General features: G+C 37.8%; 1 protein-coding gene across 1 annotated transcript in view; it reads left to right on the top strand.

The window, feature by feature from the left end:
• Positions 1 to 12,132, top strand: part of CNGB3 (cyclic nucleotide gated channel subunit beta 3) — a 66,589-nt gene that overhangs the window by 37,870 nt on the left and 16,587 nt on the right. Inside the window, exons 8-10 of the mRNA XM_035317221.1 lie at positions 995 to 1,081; positions 3,033 to 3,097; positions 5,642 to 5,764. Coding sequence (XP_035173112.1) covers positions 995 to 1,081; positions 3,033 to 3,097; positions 5,642 to 5,764 — 275 coding nt within the window. The remainder of the gene's footprint in view (positions 1 to 994; positions 1,082 to 3,032; positions 3,098 to 5,641; positions 5,765 to 12,132) is intronic.

Below are 12,132 nucleotides of genomic sequence, written 5' to 3'. Positions count from 1 at the left end.
TCAAATGATTAAGTACCATTTAACAGTTACTGGTATTAAAGCACTTCTGACTAATCTTTTCTTCTTCTTAGACGTGTCTGAGAGAGGGAGGCCGTAGAAGGCTGTTTATCCTCAGTCAAGTTTTTCCTTGCTTTCCTTTTTTCACAGAGTTCTGGTATTAACTGTATCTTCCTTGCATGGAATTAAAGGGCAGTGTTGCTGCCAATGTGAGTTGTATCTCTCAGGGCAGAGACATTTCTGATTACAGGAAGATGAAGCCCACAGTTCCATGTTCCTCTTGTATTCCCAAAAGTTATTGGTAACAGAGAAAAGCATTGAAAGACACAAATCTTTAGACAAAGCCAAGTTTCCCACAGCATTGCTTCTTTGAACAATATTCTTAGAAAGAATAAAGTAGGCAGTAAGTAATCATACAATTGGTGGACTGTGGAGAGATGTTCAAAATCTTAGTGATAAGGGAAGTAGAAGCATCCAAATACAACAGAAACCAGTATTACACATTAATATTTTTAAGTTCCTATGATCCTATGATGAATCTTTTGTATGAAACACATGGATTTTGCCAGTTGCAAACAAGGAGTCTAATTCACTATGATCACCCAGATTGCTTTAGGCAGCCTGGCCTTAAAAGCTGTAGAAGTGCCCATGAGGTGTTTCTTGCACCCCCATTTACCAGCCACATGCCTACCATTTCAGTCTTGTCAGAACCGTAATTGAAATAACAGAATGTATTAATAGCCAAATATCTGAGAGACTGGTAATAATCCCCATGAAACAGAAGAAAATCTCGGGCACAAGGGACTTAAAAGTAGGGCAAAGCAAAGCTACTGGTGTTTTCAGAGATAATCTTGCCTGCTAGTACTTTGGAAGTTATGGGCATAGCTTGCTGACTGTTCTAATTTTGTACTCAATCATGATTCAATCTAAGTAGGTTTTTGACAGCAAGTAAATGCATTATGATTATTTTGAAGTCTCTCTCTCTGCTCCTCAACAGCTTGATGTGATATCAGTATTGCCATTTGAGGTTTTATATATCTTCTTTGGATTTAACCCAGCATTTAGAGCAAATAGAATGCTAAAGGTAAGATCTGTGTTAGTAATAGATGGCTATCCACACATAAATGCTTCTAAATCCCAGTGAAAATACGTTTATAATACTTAGGAATATGGAGCTTAGAAAATGAAAAATATCTTCAGGTATCTTCTGAGTCTAAGCTACATCAGTATATAAACAGAAAAAAAAAATCTAGCAAACTGAAGCCATTATTCTCTTATTTTTCTTGTAGCTTTCTTATAATAAAAAGCTCTTTTGTGATTAACAAAGATTTGTTTCCATCATTTAAATTAGATTAATCTTAAATAAACTGTTTAGTTTTCAAACATCAAGAATATTCATTTAAGACCGCTAATTGATGCCAATGTATTTTCTCCTTCTGTTGGTTATGTCAGGTGCTTAAAAGCAAAGGTGGAAGTTTTAATGACAATGTAAGCAGTACACGGCACATTTAACAAGCATAAACCCACTTTTGTCATTGAGTCCAAAGACATGGAGTGTGCTGTGGAGGGGCTCAGATGTAGTTACACAACATCCCTGTACCTTTATTTCACAATACCTAACAGGCCTAACTATGTTCTCCACACATGAGCACAGTCTGTCTCTGAACTCTCTGTGCTATATGATAGGCTCTGTACTATTCCTCTGATCAGATTAAATGCTACCTCAGAGCCATATTATTTTTCTCTCTCTTGTTTTGTAAAACTACCTCTGTATGAATCACCATCAAAATACTGTGTCTGCATAACCAAAACAATTATTGATAGTCATGTATAACAAGGTGAATGTCTTTTCTACTTACAAACCATTTATGAAACTGCACTTGATATGGAGCAGTATGTTGAAAAAGAAATGGCTTTCATTTAAAGTTGGAAGAAGCAACAAGAACTCTGAGAATAAAACGAAGGTGCTCTTCACTTCAGTTTTCAACAAAACTTCATACTTCCATAAATCAGAGCCAAAACAGTATGAAAGAGTGAAATGTTAAAGTGTACCTGGTATTAGTCAAGCAGATGTATACTGAACAACAGCAAAAATGTATACGGGAATATTATCAAAGAATCATAGAATCATAGAATATCTCAAGGGGGCCACAAGGATAATCAAGTCCAAATCCTGGGTCCACACAGAATCACCCAAAAATCAGATCATGTGTTACACATCAGATTGTTATCCACGTGCTTCTTGAACTCCAGCAGGTTCAGTGCCGTGACCACTGCCCTGGGGTGGTCACCTTCTGCCCGACCACCCTCTGTGGGTGCAGAACCTTTCCCTAACCCCCAGCCTGACCCTCCCCTGTCCCAGCTCCATGCTGTTCCCTCGGGTCCTGTCGCTGTCCCCAGAGAGCAGAGCTCAGCGCCTGCCCCTCCACTCCCTTCATGAGGGAGCTTCAGGCTGCCATGAGGCCTCCCCTCAGCCTGCCCTGCTCTGGGCTGAGCAAACCAAGATTTAGTAGGGCTAAAGGTGAAATAGGAATTATTAACAGGAGGAATTGAATGCAGCAGCAATTATTACTATGTAATCATATACATATATGTGGTTGCTGATACATATGATCACTTACTGAACAGTTACTGGAATTTCAGAAAAAGAAAGAAATAAAAATAAAAATAAAAAATAAAAAATAAAAAATAAAAGATTTTTATACCTGTAATGCTTCTGATAAAGCTGCCTAGGCAGTTATATCCATTTGAAGAAGTAGAAGCCAATTATCAACATCAGTCTGACCTAAACAGCAAGGTTATCTCTGTAATCAGATTAATGGACACTCAACACCCAAAACAATGTTTTACTCAATTTTTATCTTTGCTTTGCAGTTCACCTTTAGATAAATATTTAAAGAAAGTCAGACTGCTGAAAAAGCCATTATTTTCAAAATGTGCATGTGAACTAATAACAGTATTACTGAAAAAAAAAAAAAAAAAAAAAGTGTGGTGAAAGATAATGATTGGATGACTTTCACTTATTTTCCATTCAGCATAACACATTTTTTGAGTTTAATGACCGTTTGGAAGCTATTCTGGATAAAGCATACATCTACAGGTATGTGCTTATTAAATCCTTGTAGAATGCAAAGCTTGGCACAGAATGCCTTTCATTCAGTGTCATAAGTTGTCGGTGAGTGTTGGACAGAACATCTTTGTTGGCACAGTATGGTGCATTTTTAACTGTTCAATTTAAGATCTTTTTTAATGTCTCTTTGTCTTTATTGTAATCATTAAAATAATAAATTTAAAACTTCGTTTACCTATGAAGTCCTGTTCAGTTCAGCTGGCCTGCTTGAGTGTAAAGGCTACTTTCATGCAAAATGTTCACCACACTGAGACTTCTGTCAAAATTTAACTGATCGGAACAATCAGAAAGAAGTTTCTTTAGTGAAAGAGCTAAAAGAACAGCTTCTTTAGGTTCCTAGCAGTGCCAAATTCTAAGTAGCTGTTTATTTGTACTTTATAAAAGTTATGAGCTTGAGCCTATGTCAACATTCTTCTTCAAACATGCTCTCACCATGAACCTGGCATATACACAAACTTGATCCTCCACTACCTTGACTAAACTTGGAATGAGAATCAGTTCAGTACAGCTCTCAAACAGTGATTACAATTGTTGTCTACTGCACTATGTTCTCACCTTCTGTATTCACCTGAAGAATTTTGGTTCCAACTCAGGCAGCCCATGGACACGGGTATGGTAAATTTCATAGGTCTCTCAGAAGTCACTGCTGCAGCTAGGACCCAATCAACCTATCTACTCTATTACCATTATTGTCATTTACTGACAAATGTTGTCAACAGCTTTAATTTATCCTGTTCAGTTCTTACACCAACAGATTTCTTTTGTTGTCCCAGTCCTGGAGCAAAATCTTGTTCCTGTGTGCTGCTGCAGCATAAATACCATCTTATTAAAATAACATTACCAACTTATTTCAGAGAATATTGCACTTAAATGGTACTCTTTGTATCCATACATTGCAAATGAGATATTTAATGTGATTTAGAAATTCAAAAAGGAGGTTGAAACATCATGTTTCATGTTTTCAGATACCTGTGAAATAAAATACCTTAGAAGTCTGAAAGTTCTGCTAAAGTATTTATGAGATGCTGTCCTTCTAAAAGCTTATTCATATGTTACCCTCTCCTTTCACTTATTGAGGAGTTTTCTTTTTTTCTTATGCTTTTTTAAGTCTTGTTGGTACAAGAGCAGGCTTCTCTGAATTTCCACAAGGTGAAGAAATTGCTTTTCAGTTTCTCAGTGGGCCTGGATGGATTCACTTCTCAAATTCCACAGTTTGAGTTTGTAGGAATACAGCTAGAAAAAGTTACTATACCATTATGTCAGAGTAAGCATGCACCTAGAGAAATATAACATATATTGCAGCAAGGGCTTCCAGAACCTTTACTCTGGCCTCAGGAGTACACATGCATGGATTGAAACAAATGCACTAGTCCTAGCATGATCGGTTTTGCAATATTACTAGCTCACATCAGCTATCTGCTGTTCTCAACAGCTTCCAGCCCTAAACAGAGCTGTCCCGAAAGTGCAGCAACGTTTCAACAGAGAAGTGATATTCAGTTGCTAGCATCCTAAACAGGGCCAGTAGGTAGATGTCTCAGTAGCATGGACTTGCAAAGGAGGTCAGGCAATGGCACCTGACGAACAAGCAAAGGAGAGCATAATACAGAAGAAACCACATAAACATTATCTCCCATTAACTTAATTTATAGACCCAAGTTAATCAAACCTTATTAAACTTGCATATAACCACCCTCTCAGTTACTATGCATTGTGAACTGCATTGTATTCTGGCTGTAGCAGATGTAGCCATTATGGAACAGCCTCTCTGTGTTTATTAGGCAAGTCCTATATTTTTCCTCCCTATTTATCCTTTGGATACATTAATGTTTGAACAGAAAGCTAAATCCAGGAGATCTTCCTTTTGATCCCCATGCACTGAACAGAAGATATACAATGAGATCATTACGGTATTAAACAGGAAGCTGCTCTGTTCGTAAGTAGTTCATTATCATTGTTCTTTGAAGAACTGGCCATAAGCATAAGAACCAGGATTAGGAATGATATAACTCCTGCTGTAGCCTCTAAACCACACTATTTAGCAGATCTACTGTAGGCTTCCTAGCAAAGCTCTTGCAAAGCATTTCATTTCTGACCTCAGACGTTCCTTGGCTTTGGTTCACCAGTTCAGAGCCTATCTTGAACAGTGTTTGGCAAACACATAATTTTGTACCCTCTAGCCACATTAATATAGCTTCACATTTATGTAAATATTCATAGCCAGTAAAAGAGGTGGATTATGAAGTTCTCAGGAAATCATAACTTAGAAAAATGATCCTGTGTCAAATACTCAAGGAAATATATTTATTTGACCTTGGACAAACATCAAAGACAAGTTTTTTTTGGCCAGCTATTTTTTTTCACAGAGTCAATACAAGTGGGCAGCTACTTAGTGTATGCTTAATATATACATTATTGACACAAAAAGCAAAGCGTGACGTATTAAAAGGAGGGAAAACTATATATTTTTAACAGGAATTTAGTCATTTGCTATTTGGAATCTGTTGACTTTTATAGGGTCATTCGAACAACTGGATACTTGCTGTTTATCTTGCACATTAATGCATGCTTGTATTATTGGGCTTCAGACTATGAAGGACTTGGCAGCACTAGATGGGTGTATGATGGCCAAGGAAACATGTAAGTCCTTTTCTCTCACAATTAGTTTTTGTTGATTTTGCTCCTCCCTGAATCCCTTTCCCTTTCCCATGACTTTGTTTACAGGTTATGCCCTTACTTTACAAGTACTTGGATAGCTAACCTTTAGTACCATGACTGCTGATTAGCAGCTTTCATTACCAGCACATATCTGGGGGGCAGATGCAGTGAATAATTGGTTTAGTACCTTCAGTTTTTATAGGTTTATGAGTCAGTACTAAGCACTAACTTAATTAAACATTTAGAAAGCAACAAAGATCATAAATTAAACTCACTGATTGCTCATGCACATGGGAACTGTTAGAAGGATGACAGAACAATACCTCAAAGGGATGAGAGGCACCAATCTTTTTCTGCCACACAGCACTGTGTCATTAAAATGCAACATTTTATTCCCACTTAGCACCATTGTGATTGGTCTAAAAAAATCTACTGACTTTCTCTGATCTTTGGAAAAGGATGTGCTTAACCAGGTACCAAGGGGTGTCCTCAGTGGGAAGGAGTGGATATTGGCACACTTTTCACAAACTCCTTATGACAGAAAAAGTCTGGATGCCAGGTAAGGGATATTAAGATGATGGAGAGGAAGCAATAGAAAATAAGCAAAGTCATATATTCTGAGTGTAGTTATATAAAAGCATATCTAGTATGTTCAGATGTATGAAAGAATTTAAAATTTTTCAAAGACCACAAAATAGTTAAAGCCCCAGAAGCACAATTTGTTCATTATGTTATTTGCAGAACTGCATATAATATACTGCTGCTGACATAAAACACCCTTTAAACAACTTTTCACGCTTCTCTTTTAATAGTTTGGAGATGTGCTCTTCTTTTTTGTAATTTTGTCAGACTTCAGAAGTTTGATGTGAAGTCACAATTTTGAAGGGTAAGAAAATAACCTTTAGAGTAAAACACATTTTGTGTAAAGTAGCACTGATTTTTAATAGCTAATGTTCTCTCTCAAAAAATAAAATAAAATAACATGGCTGAAATTTTCACACACCACTAAAATACGCAGCTGGAATATTATAAACAGACATGCAAGCAGGCTCATGGAGCTCAGTGGGACCACTTATGTAAGTAAACTTGTACACAGGTATTTATTCACAGGATCAAGTATTCTAGAAATCTGTCAAGAAAAATGCATAATTAATTTCCTATATAGCAATTTCAGTTAATGTCATTCTTGGGAATACTTGTCTTGTAATTAAAAAATAAGCTAACTAAGACTAAGCACCTGAAGGCTCTGAAAATAAAGAGCTTACCCAGTCTTCAAGTTTTTAATGTGAGAACAGTCAAAAAAAAAAAAAAAAAAAAGACAGAAAATCTTCCTGTTTTTCATGAGCAAAAATCAAAATTATTTTACTTTGTATTCATGCAAAAATTGGTAGAATTATTTACTGGCTTGACCACAGACAATACAGTTGCGCCCAGAGGCAATGGTCATGTTTTTATGTTTTTTAATGTTTTGTGGTACCTTTTCTGTGAAGAAGCAAAAACGTTTTGAAAATGATGTCACACTGGCAGAATTTATTATTAACAGTAATAATAAACTGATAGCTTAACTCATTACACTGAGATGTTGAAATATACATAAGAATATATTCATGTATGCTTCATTAATCCATTAATCTACCTCATCTGACATTAGTATGCAATTATTCTTTTGCTTCTACCTAATTTATACTGTATAAGATGTACATGGAAACTCAAGTGATATCCCAAGTTGAGCTGCATCTCATAAAGTATAACCTGTTATCCTTCTAACAGTAAATGCTTTTTGTATAGGATAGTCATCAAATCAAAGACTAAGGCAAGACATATCTATTTGTCAAATATTTGGAAATTTTTGACAGAGAATCACAGTATGAAAACCAGTTATTATTGGAGATGCAGTTTGAAATTAAACATGTCAGAAAATATACTTCAAGGTATATATTTTTCTTTGTTCTTGGTTGTTCCTGTTTTCCAACCTGAGAAAAATATATCAGAATAAGTGACCAGAACTGCAGTATATATTATGGTAGAGCAATAATTTCCTTTCACACAGCAGTCAGAGGGGCACATATTTGAAGTAAAATATTCCATTGTTCTCATCTAGAATGGGAATGTGTACAGAAAGAAGATAAAACAAACATGGCTTCTTAGCTAAGTAAAAAAAAAGTCATTTTGACAAATAAAACAGAACTGTAGCAGTCTCCGATTACACTGACTCAAAGCAAATGAACTGGCATTGATTTAGTGGCATTAAGGTTTTATGTAGATTCCCTGCTGTGTCCATAAAATGTTGCTAGTGATGTCCAAACCCAGTTCTTAAAAATGTCAACACTTTAGGATCATGTTTTTTCCTTTCCCAGGCTAAAAGAAGAACACACAGTTTCCCCCATAGGTTTGATTATACATATTCCTGAGCAGGAATACAAACTGGTGAAGTCCAATTTATAACAGCTGTAGCACAGCATTCAAACCACAAGTAAATTTATCAAAGCAGCAATTCTTCCAAATTTCTGCTAGATGTATTCTTTTCCAGTCTGTGTCCAGACTGAAATGTTAGTGCCAGTCCAAAAAAAATTGAGGTATTTTGCATGGCAGCCTTCAATGAAAGCCTTCAACCCAAGCTACAAGTGCAGTCAGGTTTATCCACCCTGCAACACACCCAAATTAGCCACCCAAGGTGTTCCCAGCATTAAAACTGCTCTTGATGAACTTCCTGTAATTACGTAGATAGACCTCAGTCCCTCCTAATGCAGGAGGATGTCATCACAGATGCAAAACTATAGTGCAGAGCTTATGTGACCAGAGCAGCAGAATATTGAGAAGGTCTTGTAATTCTAGCTAAGTGAACAATTTGAACCATATGTGTTTATTTTCAGTCTAGTTTAACTACGTAAGTAAGAGTTTGGATTAATTCCTTGAGAAAATGGATAATTCCTCTAGAAAGTGTTTAAAGGCAGGATCCTAGTGTCATGGTTTTGAATTGTCCCCTTGAAGTATCCATCTCACTGCCTATAAGGGAAAGTAAACCTAGGGAGCTAAAATTCTCATGCAGCCGCCCCGTTCAATAATAAAGTTAAGTACAAAAATTGTTCCACTTATCTCATGGTATATCTTTTCTGCTGTTTGCAAGCCATCTACAAGTAGGCTGTAAAATTCTCTAGCATATTTACTAATCAAAACATCCATTTGTATCCTATTGAATTTTCTCTATGGCTTGCTGCCTTCCTGCTCTGGGAACAGAAATAGTGGATATTTGGAAATCCCAGAAAATGATCACAGTATGTGTCTAGAAAAATTCAACTTCTTTGGTTTACAATGACCAATATGCAGTAAGAATGGCATATCTTAAAAGATGTTGCATATGTGCATATCACCTATATGCTGTACTTCCAAATAGGTCTGATGTGTCACACTCACAGAGCTTGCTACAGGGGCAGTTTTGTGCCTCCAAACAAACTGAATACACAGCTGTGGTGGTCTCACCATGATGGGCAGCTGAACTCACCAACCACTCTCACACTCCTTCTTCCCTAAGGGAAAGGGGGAGAAAATACAATGGAAAGGGCACAAGTGAGGGACGAGATAAGGACAGGGAGATCACACAGCAGTTATCATCATGGGAAAAACAGACAGCATAATCTTATTTATTATCTCCTGTTCCTCCTCCTTCCTCTCTGCCCCTGCTCCATGTGGGGTCCCACCCACGGGATGCCGTCCTTCCTGAACTGATCCCGCAGGGGCTGCCCACAGGCAGCAGCTCTTCAAGAACTGCTCCCACACGGCTCCATACCACAGGGTCCATCCCCCAGGAGCAAACTGCTCCAGCACGAGTCCCCCACAGTCAGAAGCTCCCCCCAGACCCCCTGCTCCTGCGTGGGCTCCTCTCCACGGGCTGCAGCTCCAGCCCGGGGCCTGCTCCTGCAGGGACTCTCCATGGGCCGCAGCCTCCTCCAGGCCACATCCACCTGCTCCACCGGGGGCTCCTCCACGGGCTGCAGCATGGAGATCTGCTCCGTGTGGGACCCAGGGGCTGCAGGGGGACAGCCTGCAGCACCGGGGGCCTCTCCACAGGCCACAGGGGAACTGCTGCTGCGTGCCTGGAGCACCTCCTGCCCTCCTTCTGTACTTCTTGGGGTCTGCAGGGCTGGTTCTCACTCCAGGCTTTCCCAGCTGCTGTTGTGCAGCAGTTCCCCCCCACCTGCCCCCCCTTTCTTAAACCTGCTCTCACAGAGGTGCAAACAATATTGCTTAGTGGCTCGGCTCTGGCCCGCAGCGGATCCAAGAGCTGGCTCTGATCTGACGTGGGGCAGCTGCTGAGCTCTGCTCACCGAGCCCACCCCTGCAGCCCCCCACTACCAAAACCTTGCGATGTAAATGCAGCAGCCCAACCCATACATACGTCAGACCTAATGCTTTCAGACTTGCTACTTGTGGCCTTATTTTTGATATAAATCATTGTAGTTTATACCTTACTGAGCAGATCATACTACAGTCATTTGATGAATAAGTCATTCAAGAAAGAAAGATACCAAGGAGGACATCATTACAATGCCTGTTTATAAAAGCCTCTTCTTTATTCCACTTCAAACCTGTCCTAGTTCAGAGATTAAAAATGTGACAGCCCTGAAATAAAGCTTCATTGGGCTGTGTGAATACCACCTTAAAATCTGACAGCCATATGCACAAAGATTTGATTTATTTGTATTAACCAAAACCATGTAGGAACTTTAGCATATTCTGAAGTGGACTTTTATTAAAAATTATATATTTTTATTGGTATAACATTACAAGGTGTCTTATATGTGATTTTTTCTGAATGTTTTCATACATAGAACTTATCTCAGGGAAAAAATCTAGTAGTTTTATTGCCTGAAGGGTATACTTACTGTCTATGCTGTGCAGAGTGAAAATCTCTTTCTTGTCTCATGTTGTTTGCTGCAACAGTAATTTTATAGCTGGCTAGTAAACCATATGGTAAGCAATGATGTTTTCCAGACACTCTAGCTAGTAGGAAGCAGAGCTGCTAATGCCATTGAAACTGTAGTCTATTTTTTCTGTCCTTCCATAAACAAAATTTACAATCTAATTTCTTAGGAAAAATGTTTCCTTATATTTCAACACTGCAACTTTTATGTCAGATTAAAACAAAACCAATAAAATAAAGTAAAAAGAGAAAATATAAAATCTATGACTATGAGATAAGATAGTGAATATCTTTGTGACTTTATCTGTAGAAAATTTCCTCTGAAGTAAAATTACAAAAAAAAATACTATATTAACTATATCTTCATAGAGGCGTGGGCAGTTCTGAAAACAAAACAAAAAAAAAACAAAAACATAACAAAACAAAAAAAATGCCTCAAGAGTCTGTATGCTTCAAAGAAGCATGTTTAGGATCCCTAGAGTCTTTTCAGGAATTGCTTTCATGCCTCACAGACATGGAGATTCTCTCCCAGAATGGACATTATATCATGGACTATCATGGTGGATTTAACAGTCTTGGCATCTGAGGTCATTGGGAGTGAGGGAGTTTATTAATTAGTTTCATTTCCTATAGTAATTAAGCACAGAAGTACTGCTAATTTCTTTAAATTTTCATAGGCATTAATTCTACATGTTTCAAGCTCTATAGCATTCACACTTATAAGAAACAAATACAATATTAATGTGCTTCATATGACAAATCCCCTCAGACAAGCTAGAGACATCATTTTACGTTTAAATCTGCGGTTCCTCCAACAGGTATGTGAGGCTTGTTCTTGCTTTTTCTTTGAGCTACAGAACTCTGAGTGAAAGCTGCCACTTATGCCTTCTTTGCTGCAAGTGTGAATAGGTGATGGTGGATTTTTTTGAACCTGAGTGAAAATATTGTATTGGTGTAATCCAACTGTTCATTTTGCATCTCTAACAAGGAAAAATGACAGGATGACACATACGTAATGAATTTTTGATTTAAGGACTCTGAATGAAAACTGACAGTTCTGGCTGTTTAAAACTAGAAAACTAGGGTAAAAGTGATCATTGCTACTGCATTTCATTAATTTGAAACCAAGAAAAACATGACTTTGCAGTGAAAACCAAAAATCGATTGCATGGTAATTCCTCACATTTTAGGTGAAAAGATTTGAAAACACTTCCAAGTGATTTAAAATGGAACATTCCTCACTGGAACTGTTTGATATTGTCAGTTCATTTTCTTATATTTGAACAAAACTGACCCTCCAATAAATAGTATAGTTACATAAACCATTTATTAATAGGAGTGGAGTTCATATCTTAATTAAAAAAAAAGAAAAAAAAAAAAGGTGTTGTGGTTTAACCCGGCTGGCAGCTAAACACCACACAGCCGTTCG

This window comes from Oxyura jamaicensis, chromosome 2 (genome assembly GCF_011077185.1).
Source record: "Oxyura jamaicensis isolate SHBP4307 breed ruddy duck chromosome 2, BPBGC_Ojam_1.0, whole genome shotgun sequence".
Taxonomy (NCBI): domain Eukaryota; kingdom Metazoa; phylum Chordata; class Aves; order Anseriformes; family Anatidae; genus Oxyura; species Oxyura jamaicensis.
Note: the sequence above shows the minus strand (reverse complement) of the source record. Positions and strands in the feature narration are given on the sequence as shown.